At 44.8% G+C, this 19814-nt stretch overlaps 1 protein-coding gene across 2 annotated transcripts in view; it reads right to left on the bottom strand.

Annotated features, from left to right (window-relative positions):
* Positions 1 to 7083: 7083 nt before the first annotated feature.
* The window catches only part of Snx4 (sorting nexin 4), a 53075-nt gene continuing 40344 nt past the window's right edge, over positions 7084 to 19814 (bottom strand). For both annotated transcript variants that reach the window (XM_051149818.1, XM_051149820.1), the window contains 7 exons: positions 19662 to 19723; positions 17399 to 17464; positions 15426 to 15515; positions 13064 to 13163; positions 11633 to 11778; positions 9409 to 9523; positions 7084 to 7375 (listed from right to left, as the gene is read on the bottom strand). In XM_051149818.1, the coding sequence (XP_051005775.1) occupies positions 7328 to 7375; positions 9409 to 9523; positions 11633 to 11778; positions 13064 to 13163; positions 15426 to 15515; positions 17399 to 17464; positions 19662 to 19723 (627 nt within the window). In that variant the 3' untranslated portion in view covers positions 7084 to 7327. The remainder of the gene's footprint in view (positions 7376 to 9408; positions 9524 to 11632; positions 11779 to 13063; positions 13164 to 15425; positions 15516 to 17398; positions 17465 to 19661; positions 19724 to 19814) is intronic.

Below are 19814 nucleotides of genomic sequence, written 5' to 3'. Positions count from 1 at the left end.
ACTGGGCGAGGGCTGCTGGATGGTCCAGGGAAGACTGAAAATTTAAGAACAAATAATTTAGGTGGGTGGTAGTGGTGACCTCCTAGCACCCGAGGCAGAGGCAGAGGGTGGTGAACCTTTGAGTTCGAGTCTAGGCCTACAAAGTGAGTTCCAGGACAGCCAAGGATACACAGAGAAACGCTGTCTCAAAAAACAAACAAACAAACAAACAACACTTAAAAAACAAAAACAGAAAGAATAACTGCTGCAGACAACTGAACATTCTAGGCCAACAAAGTGAGTTCCAGGACAGCCAAGGATACACAGAGAAACCCTGTCTCAAAAAAAGAAACAAAAAACAAAAACAGGAAGAATAACTCAACTGCAGACAAGTGAAAATTCCTATTTTATCAAATCTAAAAGAGTTGAGCATGGTGGCACATACCTACAATGCTTGTAAACTTGAAGGCTGAGATGGGTGGATCTGGAGTTTGAGGCTAGCCTGGGCCACACAAGACACTAGCATAAAAAAAGGGGTGCAGAGGCTGGGCGGTGGTGGCACATGCCTTTAATCCCAGCACTCAGGAGGCAGAGGCAGGTGGATCACTGTGAGTTCGAGGCCAGCCTGGTCTACAAAGCAAATCCAAGACAGCCAAGGCTACAGAGAGAAACCCTGACTCGAAAAACCAAAAATAAAAAAAGGGTGCAGAGGTAGTTGTCACTAAAGTGCCTGCCACACAGACACGAGGACCCGAGGCTGAGCCCCAGCACCCTTGTACAGAGCTGGGCACGGCAGCATGAACTACAATTCCATTGCTGAGGAGGCAGGGACACGCGGGTCCCCGAGCTCACAGGCCAAGCAGTGTAGCCAAATCAGGGAGCCCCAGATTCAGCGAGGGAACACGGCATCGCGGGGAAGAGAGAACCGCCTCCACCAGACTGGCCTGTGGACATGCCTATGGGAAGGACATTTCCTGCATTGCTAGTTGATGCGGAAAGCTCCAGTCCATTGTGAACAGTGCGGGCCTGGACTGTCTCATAGCCAGTAAGCAGGGTTCCTCCGTGGTCTCTACTCCAGTTCCTGCCTTGAGTTCCTGCCCTGCCTTCCCTTGCCGGACTGAAACCTGAAGGCTAAATAAACACTTTTCCCCAAGGTGCTCTTTATTCAGTGTTTCTAGAAAGCGAACCAGGACACAGACTTATAAGGAAGATTAAAACGCAGAATGGAAAACTTGACAAAATGAGAACACTGAGCAACCCAGTACTGTAGGAAAAGAGCATTATCTTTTGAGACAAGAGTCTCACAGTGTAGCCCAGGCTCTACTACAGCCCCCAGCAGCTGTGCACCACATCTGGCGACGTGGGAGGTTCTGATACATCTTTACTATAGCTGACAGATGAAGTAGAACGAAACACATGAATTCCACCTCAGTAACGTGTGTGGTGGCCTGCAGGGTGCACGGATCCCTGCAGCTGTCCTCCACACATGCAGGGCATTTACCACACTGAGCTCCTTCCAGCCTAGCAAACCAGCTATGTCAGCACTTCTCGCTGTTTCGCCTCCAGGAGAGCTTCAGCGAGGCTGGGGCTGGGGCCTCTAAACAGAAGCCCAGTGAAGCTCTCCCAGAGGAGGTGGTCCAGGCACAGGAGGGGGGCTGAAGCCGAGCCCTATCTAGCAGTTGAAATGACCTTTCGAAAAGCTTTGCGGCAACAAAAGGCCAACGCTTTGGTGCCTCCCAAGTTTGTGTGCTAGGATGTTAACACCCAATGCATCAGTGTTAAAAGGTGGTGCGCACGGTTAACCTCAGCACCCAGGAGGCAGAATCAGGTAGATCTGAGTTTGAGGCCAGCCTGGGCTACACAGAAAGACCCTATTTCAAAACAAACAAACAAACAAACAAACAGAACAAGTGGTTGCATCATGAACTGGTTAATACTGATTATAAAAAGGATTGAGGTCATTCTGTTTTGAGACAGGCTTTCTCTATGTAGCCATGGCTGTCTTGGAACTAGTTCTGTAGACCAGGCTGGCCTCGAACTCAGAGAGATCTGCCTACCTCTGCCTCTCAAGTGCTGGGATTAAGGGTGTGTGCCACCACTGCCTGCCACCATTCAGTCTCCTATGCTGTCTGTCTGTCTGTCTAGCCATCCACCTATCTCTCTGAGACAGGACTGCATGTAGCCCAGGATAACTCCATATCCTATATAGCTAAGGGTACCCCTCTACTTCTGATCTCCCCTTCTTGCTCCCTCGATTCTCCATATAATCTGTCTTCTCCCATGTGTTGGCACATCAAGAAGGCAGACGCAGCCTCTCCATCTCGGGCTTCCCCGCCTCCAGAATTGTTTTTTCTGACACAGGTCTTGCTATGTAGTCCTGGCTGGCAACAGGATGACTTCAAACTCACAACAATCCTCCTGTCTCAGCCTCCTGAGTGCTGAGATTACACCTGGCAAATACGCCTTTATCCTATCTAGAATATTCTGTTACGGTCACATAGATCAGGCTCCAGGGTCTGCACATGGCCTCTCAGTGCCCTTTGCTTCCAGGCAGTGTCCCTGCCATGGGGATCCAGGTGCCCCAGCAAGAGCTTCAGTTTCCACATCTACCAGAGGACAGGGGGTTCGGTTACCCCTGGGCTGGTGCACACCCTTCACACTGAACTCGAGCTAGGCACACAAAGGAACTAACTACCCAGGGCTCCAGTGTCAGGCAGACATGGGAGCTCCCCAACGTCCCGCCAGCTCCTGAACGGGCTGATATGAAAGCCTGCAGATTGGGTCAGATACAACCACTGCCCGGCCTACTCTGTGGGGCCTAGCTCATGTAGAACTGCTTTAAAGCCACCTGGCAAGAGGTTGTCACTGGCTTCCTGTTCACATGCCAGGGTGTCACATACCAGCTCCTGTGTAGGAAGGCACTGGAGAGGAATTTGCAACCTTATCCGTCTGCGTCCCTGGGTAACTGAAGCAGCAGTGTTCACCTCAGGCCTTCCCACACACCTGTCTCACAGTAACCTCCACCAGGCGCAGAGCCTCACTTTATCCCTCTGAGGTCACCCTCCCAAGATACTGAAGAGGCAGTGGAAGAGGCAGCCACAGGCACTTGGGAAAACCACACAGGTTCAGGGGACAACCTATCAAGAATTTGGAAATCTGCACCAATTGGCTATGAGGCATTTCCCTTCTAGTCTTAACTATTCATGGCTTTTTGTGTTTTGAGGCTCCCCACCCCCACCCTTTGGCGACGGGGTGGGGGGGTGGCAGTGGGGTGGGGGTCCCAGGCTGGCTGCCTACGCTGGTTAGGAATTCATGGACTCAAGTGATCCTCCTGTCTCAAGAGTCCTGAATAGCTAAAGTACAGATCTAAATAGGTACTGCACCCAACTAGTTTCTTCCTTACTGATTGAGACAGGGTCTAACTCTGTAGCTCTCACTAGCCTTGAACTCTGGATGATGATCCCCCACCTCATCCTCCCTAGTGCTGGGATCATAGGCATGGACCAACATACCTGGCCAGTTTGTCTTTAAATCATATTTAAGCTTCTAAAGATCCTAGAATCCTTCCATTGAAAGAACTAACTCTACTTAGGGTTCAGTAAGTTCTGAATCGAATCTACTAATGTGACAGGTGTGCGCCACATCTGGTAACATGGGAGATTTTGATACATCTATAATACAATTGACAGGTGGAATAGAACAAATTAACAGTAAGGAAACCACCTGAACCCCACCATTTAGAAACTTATATAATGTCCTCTAAGTGTGCACTGACCCCTGTAGCTATTCTAAAGACATACAAGACATTTTCTTACACACTGAACTCGTTCCAGACTTAGCCTTCACCGTGATGGAGGGGAAAGGCTTTGATGAATCAGCCTCATCTGAGCTGCAGGCAGGTAAGGGGAGAACAAAGCCAGCTGTTCTCTAGCGGTCTGCACCAGCACGCTGATAGTGCTGGTGTCCTCTTTAGGCTTGACTGGTAGTTACAACGGGATAGTCCTAATGAGGTATAATGTGTTACATAAATCTACTTACTACAAACGTAGACACATAAAGCCACGATTCCTCTTCTTTCTCTACACCCACTTACACATGCACATCAGTTGCGGGTCACGGTCAGTGAAGCAGGAAAGCACAGGGAACAGCTCTGCAACCTGTGACTCTACTTGGTTTGGGCTCTACACACACCCTGCTTCTAACAGTGCATGTACCATGGACACATCATTTTTAAAAACTCATTTGTCCATCAATAAATATTTATGCCAGGTGGTGGTGGCTCACACCTTTGATTCTGGCACTCCATCACTTGGGAGGCAGAGGCAGGCAGATCTCTGTGAGTTTGAGAACAGCCAGGGCTACACAGACAAACCCTGTCTTGGGGGGAGGAGGAGTTGCTTCCACATTTCAGCTATTATGAGCAAAGCTGTATACATCCTTTGAAACCCTGTTTTCCATTCCTTCAGGTATTTACTCAGAAAATGGCAATATAGGACCATATGGTGGTTCTCTTTCTCCTTTCCCTTGAGGCAGGGTTGTCCTATGCAGTCCAGCCTGTCCTCCAAGTCACTAAGTGACTTCCTGAGTCTTGGATCCTGTTGTTTCAGCCTTGTGCAGCTGGGATTATATGCACATACCATTTTTTGGCTCTGATTCATCTTTCAAAACGCATGCCATAAGTCTAAGAAAACCTATTATATTCTATTAATGTCAGTTTAGGAAAGAGGCTTTTCTCTGGGGTAGGGGGAAGGCTTTACTTTGTAGCTCACGCTGGCCCGGAACTCACTATGTAGCCCAGGCTGGCTTCACACTTGTGTTCCCCTGCCCCCAGCACCTGAGTGCTGGGATTACAGGCGTGGACCACCACTCTGCGATCAAGCTTGTCATCTACTTTATCTTCTTGTGACATTAGAAACAAAACTCTCTATGAGCTACAACCTAAGCCCTAGGCTTATGATTTTTAACTAACACATTTTGTTAATCATATAGATGTTAGAACAAATAGAAAGAAAATCTGCATGCACACAGATAACTTTTGCTTCTACCAACGTTATCGTTTTAGAAACTATGGCAAAGCCAGGCATGGTGGCTCATGCCTTTAACTTAGCACTCATCTGAGTGGTAGAGATCAGTGGGTATCTATCAGTCCAGCCTGGTCTATATAACCACTTCCAGGATCGGCCAGGGCTACATGAAACCCTGTCTCAAAAAGACCCAAACCAGTAGCCAAGAAGAGACTTGATACCCTATGAGAATATATAGGGGGACGTAATCCCCCTCAGGAACAGTCATAGGGGAGGGGAATAATGGGAAAATTGGGGGGGGGGAGGAATGGGAGGATACAAGGGATGGGATAAACATTGAGATGTAACAAGAATAAATTAAATTAAAAAAAAAAAAAAAGACCCAAACCAGAGAGCTAGAGAGATGGCTCAGCAGGTAAGACCATTGTCGGCTCTTCCTGAGGTCCTGAGTTCAATTCTCAGCAACCACATGGTGGCTCACAACCATCTATGAGATTGCATGCCCTCTTCTGGTGTGCTGGAATACATGCAGATAGAGCATTCATATACATAAAATAAATAAATACATCTTTTTAAAGAACTTGTTTAAAAAAAAAAAGGGGGGGCCGGCGAGATGGCTCAGCCTGCTCTTCCAAAGGACCCAGGTTCAATTCCCAGCACCCACATGGCATTCTCATACTAAGGCACATAAAATTTAAATTAAATAAAATATTAAAACAAACAAACAAACAAACAAACAAACAACTAAGGCCGGGTGGTGGTGGCGTACACCTTTAATCCCAGCACTTGGGAGGCAGAAGCAAGCAGTTCACTGTGAGTTCGAGGCCAGCCTGGTCTACAAAAGTGAGTCCAGGACAGTCAAGGCTACACAGAGAAACCCTGTCTCAAAAAACAAAACAAACAAACAAAAAAGAACTAAACCAGAGCAAAAATAAAGTCTTTTCTAATTTTAGTATCTTATTTTTCAAAACACCAGTATTAGGCTACTTTAAAACACAATATGAGCCAGGCATGGTGGCGCACGCCTTTCATCCCAGCACTCGGGAGGCAGATGCAGGTGGATTGCTGTGAGTTCGAGGCCAGCCTAGTCTACAAAAGGAGTCCAGGATGGCCAAGGCTACACAGAGAAACCCTGTCTCGGAAAAAAAAAAAAAAAAAAAAAACCACAATATGGATGCTTTACTTTCTCACACAAAATCAGATATTTACATGTATGGATCATCTGAAAATAAATAATCTTCTGGAAATAAACACAACACTTCCTTTATTTATTGTGTAAGTTTGGCAAACAGCACAAAAATCCAGCAACATTTTAAACATGTAAAAAAGTCAACTGTTAAACAGTACTGAGTGTAGTTTAAAACATTAGAAATAATAAGCACACAGCTAAGATTCTGCAAGCTACAGAGAGCGCTTGGCTTCTGAACATGTGCCATGAGACACACATGAAGACACAACGACATAATTTATCTTTACGAAAATCACAGCCAGGCGACAGAAAAGCACATCAATGATGGAGGTACCGGCCCACGTGTCACTGCGAGTGCCCTACACATGGAAACGCTGCATCTCGTACCCTGAAATGCCATGTACACAGAGCCAAGCGGAAGAAATAGAGGCTTGCTGCTGAGGTTAGCTATTATTTGAGAATAATGTTCAATTAAAACTTTCTATATAGTGATTCCTAGATCATAATAATGTATTGATATCACTGCAAATCTCAGAAGCTGAGACTCATTGTTGGCAGTATAAAATTTCTGACCAGTATCAAAATTTTGGTGAAACACAAACTGAAGGCATTTTCTAGTGTACACAAATGGTGCAGGCATCTATGAACAGGGGGGAAACCTCACAATAAGTTTCTGCTGAGCTTTGTTAAACCAAACAGTTCAACTCTAAGGCAAGATAAAATAACCCTACAGCAGAAGTGAGTCCTATCAAGTAAATACAGAGTCTCGTCTTGGGCAGAACTCCCCCACATGAAGATCTGAACAGTTGGCATTGAGAGAGAGGAGCACATGGAAATTAACTAACACCCTGACATTCAGTCACTTGTTCAGAAGCCTGACCAGTCATCTATTGGTATATCTTATTAAATTAACTTTTTGGAATCAGCACCAGTCCCCAAAACCTCAAATTATAATATTTATTCTTCATTAAAATGTATCTTTTTGTGCTATATGAACACAACTATACCTAAGATAAAGAAAGTTGATTTATTCAATTTACCATATGTTTTATGTATATTACATAGCAAATGAATTTCTTTTTACTTGTGCTTCATTTTGGGGCACTTTGATTGAAGAGAAAGTTACTTCTGGGGATTACATCTTGCTGAAGCATTCCTTGGCATTGGTCCAAACTTGAATTCCCTGAAAACAAAAGAAACTTTATAATGTGGTTCTATACAACAGACCTACAGCTAACATTGTAGCACTGTAACAAACTGGGCATCTGTTTTTGATCTGTTTTTTTGAGACAGGATTTCTCTGTGTATCCCTGGCTATCCTGGAAAACACTTTATGGACCAGGCTGGCCTCCAACTCAAGAGATCCATCTGCCTCTGCCTTCCAAGTACTGGGATTAAAGGTGTGCACCATCACGCCTGGCCTGGCTGGGGCATTTGTAAACATCCCTCGAACGCCAGGAAGACTGAGGTATCTACTCTCACACTCTTGTTCAATATGGTTTTGAAATCAAGAGAAAGAAATGAAAGGTACACAAATGGTACCAAAGAAGTCAGATCGTCCCTATTTGCAGATGATACAACCCTGTGCTTGAAAGACCAAGACTACCAACCTGGGCTACATCATTAGGCCCTATTCTGAGAAAAGGAACCGAAGAGCAGGTGAGATGGTTTACCAGGACCCATATGCACGCGCCCTCTCCCAATATGTGAATAAAAAAAGAACACAGGGTTTCTCTGTGTAGCCTTGGCTGTCCTGGACTCACTTTGTAGACCAGGCTGGCCTCGAACTCACAGAGATCCACCTGCCTCTCCCTCCCGAATGCTGGGATTAAAGGCATGCGCCACCACAATGCCCAGCTCTCCTTGCCTTTTAAGGAATCCAAGACTTTTTCCTGGACACATCCCTAAAGGATGAGGTTCTAAAGATCATGCCAGTGCAGAAGCAGACACACGCTGGCCAGTGACCAGATTCAAGGCTTTTGTCGCTATTGGGGACTACAATGGACACGTTAGTCTTGGTGTTAAGTGATGCAAGGAGGTAGCCACTGCTATCCGAGGGGCCACCATCTTGGCCAAGCTTTCCATTTTCCCTGTGTGGAGAGGCTACTGGGGGAACAAGGTTGGCAAGCCACACACTGTTCTGTGCACAGTGACAGGCCACTGTGGCTCTGTTTTGGTTCGTCTCATCTCTGTCCCCAGAGGCACTGGCATTGTCTCTGCTCCTGTGCCCAAGAAGCTACTGATGAGGGCCAGTATTGATGACTGCTACACATCAGCCAGGGGCTGCACTGCCACCCTGGGCAACTTTGCCAAGGCCACCTTTGATTCCATCTCCAAGACCTTACAGCTATCTGACACCTGACCTCTGGAAAGAGACTATGTTCACAAGTTTCCTTATCAGAAATTCACTGATCATCTTGTGAAAACCCACACTAGAATCTCTGTTCAGAGGATCCAGGCTCCAGCTATGGCTTTCACACAGGAATTTTTAATACAAGAAAAATAAGGTGAATTAAGTCTGTTAAAAAAAAGAAAAAAAGAAAAGAAAAGAAAAAAGACCCTGTTAGGCACCAGATGTGGGAAATGGAGGCAGGAGTGAGGGTTTGAGGTGAGCTTGTGCGGCAAAGTGAGTTTCAGGCTAGCCTGGGACACACAGTGAATGTAAGTCAAACCTAGGTCATATAGTGAACTTAAGACAGTTTGAGCTACATCTATTAATTGTTAGAGCATCTAACACTTATGAGAATGTATCTGAAGTTCCTGCTCAAGAACAGCATGTATGTAACCAAAGTCTTGTTGTGTACACTTTCCAACACAAATTATAAACACAGTGACGAACATTGGATTATAGGAGTTCTTTCAAAATTAAGTTGTGGAATTAGGAAGAGTTAGTAAGTAAGAGAATTTACACAAACATATAAGCTCCTTCTTACTTATTTTTATATATCTCTCTGTGTGGCACATACATGGCACAGAATGTATGGAGGTCAGCAGACAACTCGCAGGAGTTGGAGTGAGGTCTGTGGGAAGTGGGAATCAAATTCAAGTCGTCAGGCGTGATGGCAGCACCTTTACCCAGAGCCATCTCACGGGCCCTTTATTTTCTGAGCTGGGTTCTCACAGGCCTCAGGCTGGGTTCTCACACCTCTTGCTTTACGCAGCACTCTGCTAACTAAGCTACCTCCCTATGTCATGCACCCTCACAGGGCTGACTACCTTTTTGCACATGCTGATCTGCATAACAGCATAGCTGATGAGGGCTTCCTTTAGATCCCGGTTCTTTTGTTCTTTGAAGCGTTCAATATCAGCCCATGCATTTTTCACAAATTCTCTGAAATAAAACACATAGCCATGTTTATTCTTGTTTAAAGACACTGTATATTACACCCCAACCAACCAGTTTGTTATAGCCATTTTCTCCAAACTGAAACACCCTCTTTCTACAGGGGAGGGAAACTAATGCCACTTGTAAGGCTGTGGACTTAGAAAGCCACAAGACTTACAAGGCCCCTCACAGCGCCACACAAGCAGCGAGCAAACACCAGGGACAGTGTCGCTTCTGCGGAGCTGCCTGCAAGCTGGGAAGGAGCTCTAGGGTTTGAATGTCATAAGCCACCCGTCGACTCATGCTCCTGTAAGTAACCCCAATGAACTCACTGGCTCACTGAATAGGGCAGCTGTCTCTTTGGTGTGTCACCTGAGCCCTAACTGGAGTAAACAGATATCTGTTCATATCTCCTCAGGTAAGTTGTGCCATAGTCTTTTAAAACTGCCTATGTAGGGGCTGGAGAGACGGCTCAGAGGTTAAGAGCACTGGCTGCTCCTCTAGAGGTCCTGAGTTCAATTCCCAGCAACTACATGGTGGCTCACAACCATCTATAATGAGATCTGGTGTCCTCTTCTGGCAGGCATCCATGTAGCACTGTATATATAATAAATAAATAAATCTTAAAAAAAAAAAAAAAAACAGTCTATGCACAGGAAAAGCCATTGTTTGCATAAGATAGCTAGTTTTCCTTTTCCTACAAAGTATGTGAGAGGAAAGCAGAGGTATCTGACTACTCTCCTATACTATGTTTACTATTTCTGTGCACATAAATACTTTTGGTCACAACAGCACTACCTTCAAACAGATATGGATGGCTCCTTGACCTACTCATAGCATTATAGGTGCCACAGGAAATGCCTGCCTTGGTTCAGTGGAACATATATATTAATAATGAATCCTGATCAGCATATAAATGTTTAAGTGACAACCTGGGGCTGCAGAGTTGGCTCAGAGGTTAAGAGCACTAGCTGCTTCTACAGAAGACTGGGGTTCCGTTCCCAGCAATCACATGATAGCTTGCAACTGTCTAAAACCCCAGTTCCAGAGGATCTGACACCCTCTTCTAGCTTTCATGGACACTAAGCATGTACAGTATGCATACACATACCTGAGGCAAATCACTCATACACATAAAAATGAATAAATAAATAATAAATAAAATGACAACCTGGGTCTTAAGCTGACTCTGGACGCAGTGGCAGGTCCTTGGAGTCCCAGCTACTAGGGAGGCTGAAGCTGAAGGGGAACTGGACCGTGGGAGTTCACACAAGCTTGGGTAACAGTGTGACTAAGCCCCCACCATAGCCAAATAAATGAATGAATGAGTAATTCCTATAGGCACCTTTTAATTATATTAATGAAAACTGACTTTGTCTAAGAGCCCACAGTTCCAAAAAATTCCACCACCCCCTGTGCATGCCTTTTTTCCCTCCAAGACAGAGTTTCTCTGCCCTGGCTGTCTTTGAACCCATTCTGCAGACCAGGCTGCCCTCGAACTCAGAGATCCGCCTGCCTCTGCCTCCTGAGTGCTGGGAATAAAGGTATGCACCACCACTGTGTGGCTAAAACAACAGATTGTCTGTGTTAACCTACTTCCTCATTTGGAAGAAAACAGAAAAAAAAGAGCAAAGCAATGAAAGCAGAAATATTTATGGAACAACTATATGCTAAGCCTTTATGCAGGGTATGCTGGGAGTCCAACCTCTGTTACTGACTCTGACGTTCCCATAACCTGCCAGAGACAGTCACTGGCTACCCACCCACCAGGACCAGCAGCACACACAGAAGAACTATCCATGCTGTGGTAGATGGGAGGCTCCACTGTGAAGTAGCACTGTGCTGTGTTCTGCAGGCTGATCAGGCTTTGTTAAATGGGGTTAAAGAAAGGGTTCAGAGAGTGTGCAAAGAATAAAAACCATGAAGTATAGGAACACAAGGTTACAAATCTGATCACCCTCCCCGCAGCACACAACTACTTCTAGAACACCATTCTGTTATTAGCTCCAACCGTGCGTGCGGTCAGCACACAGGTGCATGCAGGGATGCTCACAACGCAAGGGCTGTCACCCAAGAGCACAGCCCCCGCCCTGGTTAAGCACCACAGCGTTTTACCTGCCTTCCAGGTTCTTAGACTTCAGCTGCTGCTCCCCCTCACTTATCTGCTCTTCTAGCACCTTTATTCTGGCTTCTCTCTGCTCTGGAGTTTCTTGACCAAAGAGTTTCGTAGTCATGCCCTTCAGTGAGAATGTTCTCACAGTCTAGAAGGAAACGGAAGCAGATGAACAGACAGGGTGTGGTGCATGCAGAGGTTCCAGCATGTGCCACAACACGGGTGAGTCAGGGGACCCATGACAAGTGATGACATGACAGCCACTGTCTGCTTCTACCTAAGCTGGGTATCTAGGGGTCAGTCAGAGGCAGAAAGTGGACTGTGGTTTCCAGGGCTGGAGGGAAGAGGACTGTTCAGCAGGAATAGTTTTAGTTTCAAAATATACAAACGTTCTACTGGTTGTAAACAATGTAATTATACCCAACACTACTTGAAAATAGTTATGACGGTACTATCTTTTTGGAGATAGGCGACTTCAAACTCAACAGAGAACACCTGCCTCCGCCCCCAGCTGACTTCCTGAAAAGTGTGTGAGACTGAAGCCTGTCTCTGTGCACCATGTGGCTAAGAAGCAAGGTACCCTCGCTGCTTCCCTGTTCTAGAACCTGTCTCTCACCATATCAGCTAATGAACTCTAGCCAAGTTGCTGGACAGCACAGAGAGGTTTAGACATGTACACACCACACCATAAGCAGTAAAGAGTACAATATACTCTCTTCTTAGGATAGATGTAGATTCTGATTGGGTAAGGCTTTCCAAAGTCAACTACGTTTTTAAAATATTTTAATTTTTAAAATGTATGTGTGTGAGTATGTGCATGGTCATTCAGGTGCCCAAAGAACCCAGAAGATGGCTTCAGACCCCCTGGAGCAGGAGTTGGATGTGCCTGTGAGCTGCTTGATTTAAATGCTGAGAATCAAATTCTACAAGAGCAGCAAGCACTCTTAACCACTGAGTATTTCCCCAGCCCTGAACTAAAAGTCCTGTAAAACATCTTGACTTATTAGACAGGACTAAAAGGACCACAGTTTTGATGGCTGTTATGTTTTTTTATAACACTAAAGAAAACAAAAGAGGCAGGAGAGATTGCTCAGTGATTAGAACATCGGCTGTTCTTTCAAAGGATACAAGTTTGGTTCCTAGCACCCACATCAGGATGGTTGGGGGCTCACAAGCGCCTACCAAAGTTCTAAGGGCTGCAATGCCCTCTTTTGCCTTCTGGAGGTACTGCACTCAATAAGTCTTTTTTTTAAAAAGGACGTCAAGACAGTGTACTCTAGGCAGTAATTTTTAATCTGTAATAAACCCCCCCTGCAAAAAAAAACACAAAAAATTGTAAAATTACTCCCTCCTGAGTCTCCTGAGGCACAGGCATCTTACGCATTACACCTGCACCCCTACTACACCACACCAGAAACCTGCAGAACACTCACCCCAGTGGCCAGCTCCTCGCACTGCTGTTTCTTGGAAGCCAGGTCCTGAGCAGCAGTCTCCAAGTCATACTGCATAAGCTCATGCTTCCTACACACAGCCCTTGGGGGGGAGCAAGAAAAAGCATTAAAGGTTTGTGGGTTTGTTTGTTTTTTAACATATCAGAAATGTGTTTAGGGGCCCTGACTAGGTTCAGGGCTTTTTGTTGTTGTTTTGTTTTGTTTTTGTTTTTTCAAGACAGGGTCTTCCTGGGTTCAGGGCTTTTGGGACCATACTTTCAAGTTTAAAATGTGGTAGTCCAGCCGGGCGGTGGTGGTGCACACCTTTAATCCCAGCACTCAGGAGGCAGAGGCAGGTGGATTGCTGTGAATTCAAGGCAGGCGTGGTCTACAAAGTGAGTCCAGGACAGCCAAGGCTACACAGAGAAATCCTGTCTCGAAAAACGGAAACAAACAAACAAATAAATGTGGTAGTCCAGCCTGAAAACTAAATCTAGCAGAACCCAAGCATAAAGCTCCTACATATCCATACAAAGGATGAGCTTACTTATGTAACGCTGCTATTAACTGTCTAAACTCTTTCTCTGAAACAGTCTCATTAAAGTATAGTCAAAGCTGTCTTTGAATTTCACACTTCTCTTGCCTCTGCCTCCTGAGTTCCTGGATTACAGGTAGGCCCCATCATGCCCAGCTCCAGAGCTCACGATAGGTCTCTTTAAAAGCATAAGATCTCGGGGCTGGGCATGGTGGTGCATGCCTTTAATCCCAGCACTCGGGCAGGCGGATCGATGTGAGTTTGAGGCCAGTTACATGTAGTTAATTGTATTGGGAATTGAACTTGGTCCTTTGCCAGTACAAACTCTTTTTTTTTTCCTTTGTTTGTTTTTGTTTGTTTGTTTGTTTGTTTTGTTTTTTTTGAGACAGGGTCTCTCTGTGTAGCCTTGACTGTCCTGGACTGGCTTTGTAGACCAGGCTGGCCTGGAACTCACAGTGATCCACCTGCCTCTGCCTCCCAAGTGCTGGGATTAAAGGTGTGCGTCACCATCATCCAGCAAGTACAAACTCTTAACCACTGACAAAACTCTCTGTTCCTCAACAGGATTCTTTCTCCTCCCTTTCCTGTGCCCCCCAAACTTGGAAACAGGATCTTGTTAGTATGTGGCCATGGGCAGCCTATTACTCACTCTGTAGACAAGGCTGGCCTTGACCTCACAAGAGATCTATCTGCCTCAGCCTCCTGAGCACTGTGACTAAAGGTGGGCACACCATACCCTGCCTCCAACAGAATTCTTATGTTGCTTTTCAAAGTGACAGAAAAACTAATCATAAGCTAACCCTTTTAGGAAAATGATTTTTCTAACTTGAATTAAAAATAAAAATAAATCAAAAGCCAGGCATGGTGGAACACGCCTTTAATTCCAGCACTTGAGTGGCAGAGGCAGGTGAATCTCTACAAATAGAGTTCCAGGACAGCCAGGGCAATCACACAGAGAAACCCTATTTCCAAAAACCAAAATAAAACAAAACAAACAAAAAATCCAGGTGGGCAGTGGTGGTGCATGGCTTTAATCCCCGCAGGGGCACGGGAATCTCTGAGTTTGAGGCTATAGAGAAAGTTCTAGGACAGCCCGAGCTACACAAAGAAACTCTGCTCAAAAAACAACAACAACAAACAAACAAAACAAGCCAAAAAAAAAAAAAAAAAAAAATCAAAGAAAGGGGGGGAAAAAAGTGGTAGTTTGAATAATAAAGGACCCTATATGTTCATACATATGAAGGATTGGTGCAAGTTGGTGAAACTGTTTGGGAAGGATTCGGAGGTGTGTCCCCAGGGGTGTGTTTTGAGGCTTCAACAGCCTCTGCCATTCCACTTAGCTCCCTCTGCAGCTCTCTGCCTGCTGCTTGTGAATCAGAAATGAACTCTCAGCTACAGCTACAGCGCCATGTTTCCACCATGAGGTTCATGGACTAATTTGCAAAACTGTAAACAAGCCCCAGTTAAATGATTTCTTTTGTAAGCTGCCTTGGTCATGGTGTCTCTTCAGAGACAGAAAAGTAAGACACAAAAGAGGGAGGGAAGGGGAAACATACTAACTTTTTCTCATCCAGGAAGCCTATCTAGAGAGAACTCGGTTTGTCTCTATAGGGCTCTATACTAATCTTCAAACTGGAAAAGAGCAGGAAGAAACAGACAGGCCAGAAACACTAACAGGAAGCTCTGGTCAAAAAAGACTTTAAGGGCAGAACTTCTCACTGTTAGGCCTGACAGGGGAGTACACTGGGGACTTCAGTACAGGGTCTGACAGAGAAATCACTTAAAAAGCAGCTAGTGTCTACATCTGCAGGGCAGCTGTTAGATACTCACCGCAGTGCTTCTGCATAGAACAGATACTCCTTTAGCTGATCTGCATAGTGCTCTTCATCTTCCAGAATATCATCAATAGAAGATGCATACCTGGGTAAGACACAAGGCATCAATAACTCCAACTGTTTCAAGAAGCATTAATGTTTTAAAGAAGCGACAGCTTACAAGCACTTATGACTCCATCTGGGGGATCCTACAGCCCCTCCTGGTCTCTGTGGTCATCTACACATACACACACACACACTATCTTTTTTGAGACAGGGTTTCTCTGTGTAGCCTCATAAATAATTTTTTTAATCTTTAAAAAAAAAAAAAAGCTCAGCTGGGCGTGGTGGCACATGTCTTTAATCCCAGCCCTCGGGAGGCAGAGGCACGTGGATCGCTGAGAATTCAAGGCCAGCCTGGTCTACAAAGTGAGTCCAGGACAGCTAAGGTTACACAGAGAAACCCTGTCTCAAAAAATAAAAACAAACAAACAAACAAAAAAGCTCCTTTTCTTCATTATTCTCCTAAAAGCTACAATTTTAGTTTTTGGGGTGTTTTTGTTTGTTTGTTTTTTGTTTTTCCAAGACTTGGTTTCTCTGTGTAGCCTTGGTTGTCCTGGACCAGGCTGGCCTCTCCCTCCCCAAGTGCTGGGATTAAAGGCATGGACCACTGTGCCCAGCTTACGATTTTAGTTTTACTATGATATATATAAATGACCTAACTTGGATTACTTTTTATATAAAGTATGAGATCTGACTCAGAGTTTTGGGGTTTTTTTTCTCCTTTTCTGTGTAGGAATCTACTTTTCCAGCAGAGCTTATAAAAGCAGACTATAGAAAAGTATGCATCTAAAGCTGGTGGTGTGAGTGCACACCTGCCATCCCAGCGGGGGGTGGGGCGGGCAACAGAGGCAGGCTGATCTCTGTGAGTTCAGAGTGAGTCCAGAACAGCTAAGGCTACACAGAAAACCTTGTCTCGGAAAAAAACCAAAACCAAACAAACAAAAGAAAGAAAAAGAAAAGTATGCCGTTCAGCTCTCTTCTACTAAACTCTTGACAACCACAGCATAGCTCTACAGTTAATCTTGAAAGCTAGATGCTTTGTCAAAACTGGTTTGGGCTATTTTAACATCAGATTTTAGATTTTTTTTTTTTTTTTTTTTTTTTTTTTTTAATTTTAAGATAGGCTTTCACATAGCCTTGCTACGTCTTTGGCCTCAGAAACCTTAGTATTTACTCCTTTACTGCTAAGTACTGCATATATAGTTTATTAATGTGTCAAAGTCCAGGGCTCAAGGACCCTCTCGCCTCAGGTTCTGGCACGTGGCACCATGCCTGGTTAAGTATAGTAGATGTGAATTTCAGACTGTAACATTCTTTTACTACTAGCTGGATAAGGAAAATCTCCCTCTTTAACAACAACAAACCCCACTCTTTATGAAGCCAGCTTTCTACCCAGAGTGTGCTCTGGTCCTCCAGGAAACCTCTCAACAGTCCTCTCCAATGTGCCCACCCTGCGTTCACCCTCACAGACGCTCTGGGCATTGTTCCTCCTGAATCGTCCCCGTGATGTCAGCTACAGCTCTGGTTTCAGCCTTACGGTTTGTCCAGCCACAAAGAGCCCAAGCTCATCAGGAGGGACTCAGACCCATAGTCTCCGCAGCTCTGGCTGGCAGTGCCAGCCCTTACTCTGTGACATGGTGGTAGAAGCTGGGAGGTGAAGAGCCATATTAACAGTGTTAAAGTGTGTCGGATAACTTTCCCGTACACACTGAAATGTACATACGGATTTTAATCTTTCTTCCGTTACTACATGAATTAGACCAGTTGTGGAATACATGTATTAACCAACCTTGCATTCCTGAGAGGAACAAGTTCCATCTACACATGCAAACCATTTCTATATATTCCAGTAAACTTGATGACAGCTGAAGAGTGACCAGCACCCCACTGAGCAGACCAGCTACACTTGGCCCTTCAGTTACTCACACGTCCATGTGGTGGCCGGCACTCTGCAGCCCATCGCCCATTTCTTTCTCAATGGCACTCCACTCACTAGGAGAAAAGAAAAAACAAAAACACTATGAACTAGCTCTAGGGGTATTATTCAGTGGAGTCGTCTACAAGATTCTTTTTTAGCTAGGACCCATAGCTGGACTTATTTTCTGTGACTCAAGTATATTGGTTTTCTCTTAAAACTTAATAATTAAAGGTAAGAACACAAACACACAAAGCTAGGGATATAGCTCAGTTGGTAGAACACCTGCCTCCCTTGCTCCTGACCCCAAGTTTGAGCCTCAGCACCATATAAAACAAACGTGGTGGCATACCTATAACCCCAGCACTTGGGAGGCAGAGGCAGGCAGATCTCTGTGAGTTCTAGGCCAGCCTGGACTACATAGTGAGTGGCCAGCCAGGGCTACATAGTAAGACCCTATCTCTAAAGACCTAGGGTTAAATCCCAGAACCCACATGTTGTACACATACATATATGAAGGCAAAACACCCGATAAAATATTTAAAAAATCAAACATGATTTAAATAAACAAAACATGCAAGCCACATACACATACGTACATACACCACACTCCCAGTTTGGTACTGAGGACTGAATCCAGGGCCTTACAGAACTAGACAACTGTTCTCCCCCTGAGCTATACCTCCAGCCTTCACACAGTATTCTAATCACTGAAGTACCATAGGACTGAGGCACTCACCTTGACAATCTTCATAAATATAAAATAGCAAAAATAAAGACAGAGGAAGTATTCTGTTAGACAGCAGTTTCCAGCGATTCCCCAGGCAACCAACAGAGACAGTAAAGGGCCTGTGCTCCTTTAGTCAGGAGTCTCACTCAGCCTATACAACTCCTCACCACTTTTTTGTTTATAAATGGCTGTTGCAGGTTGGTCTCATGTATTTTGATGCTAATTACTGCTTGCTGTGCCTCAAATTATATACCTTGCCTAAGAGCTTATTCCTGTTTGACCAATAAAAAGCTATCACACCTGGGCAGGGCAAATAGGATAGGCATAGCTAAGGTTCCCAGGCTTTGACAGACAGACAGGATCTTGGGAAAGAGGAGAGACCAGAGGAGAAGAGCAGGAAGAAGAAGACTGGCACCATGGGGTAGGCAGGAAGAAGCACATGGCCAGCCTGGAGGGAGATTTAGCCAGACAAAGAGCACTAGCAAGTATTTGGAATTATGGATGGGAAGTAGCTTGATAGAAATTATTTGAAGCAGATGACATGGGATTGGGGCAAGTAGCTTAGGGGATTAGTATCTGTCTGCCCTGCCCCAGGTTAACTAAGGCTATTTTAATATACAACAGGTGTTATATATGTGTGTGTTTCATTGACTGTTAGCAGGTTAGAAAATACTGCTATAATAATAATTATAGGCCCGATAATAAACACTAGGTCATTCTGGTAATTTAACTATAACAAATGGCTTTAAAAGAAAAGCATTTGTTTAAAAAGTGAAAGCTATTACTACAAGACATCAGTGAATACTGTTCTGCAAGGCACGATGAAATATGGCTGTAAATCTCAACACCTGAGAGGCAGAGACAGGTAGACTGTTTAAGTCCGAGATAAGCCTGAGCTCCAGGACAGCCAAAGCTGCAGGATTAATTAGGCCCTGTCCCCAAATCATCAGGAATCTAGGGAAATGGCTCTGTGAATAAAGTGCTCACCACATAAGCTGGAGGACCAGAGTCTGGATAGCCAGGACTCATTAATATGACAGCCTGAGGCAGGCACAGTGGTACACAACTGTAATCCCAGCACTCGGGGAGACAGGCAGGAGGATTTTTTTGAGTTTGAGGCTGGCCTGGTCTACAAAGTGAATCCAGGACAGCCAAGGCTACACAGAAAAACAAAACAAGATAGCTTGTCTAAGATCCCAGCACTTGGGAGGAACAGAGGATTTCCAGAGCAAGCTGACTAGCCAGACTAATCCAAACTGGTGAGCTCTTGATTCAATCAAGAGAACCTGCCTAGATGATAAGGTAGAGAGTGACCAAAGGTACCCACTGTTAACCTGAGTTCTACACACACCTCAACATGTGCACCTATGCACATTCCAACACACACACAAACACACACACACACACACACACACACACACACACACACACACTCTTAAAAAATTTAAGTGTACTCTCCTGGCTCACACTACTAGCATTTTAAAATCCTGTTTTTAAGCCAAAAACTAGTTAGAGCGAAATGTTTACGTTTGTATGACACTTACCTAAAAACTCTCCCATAATTCCCATGTACTTTATACACACCATAGAGTCGATCTGCAACTCTCTGAAATATTTAAGAGAAATTGGTATTAGGGTGAAGTCATATACAAATTATTTTTGAAAAATTCATACATATTCTTAAGAGGTGGAAAAAA

Source organism: Acomys russatus, chromosome 8, assembly GCF_903995435.1.
Source record: "Acomys russatus chromosome 8, mAcoRus1.1, whole genome shotgun sequence".
Taxonomy (NCBI): Eukaryota; Metazoa; Chordata; class Mammalia; order Rodentia; family Muridae; genus Acomys; species Acomys russatus.
Note: the sequence above shows the minus strand (reverse complement) of the source record. Positions and strands in the feature narration are given on the sequence as shown.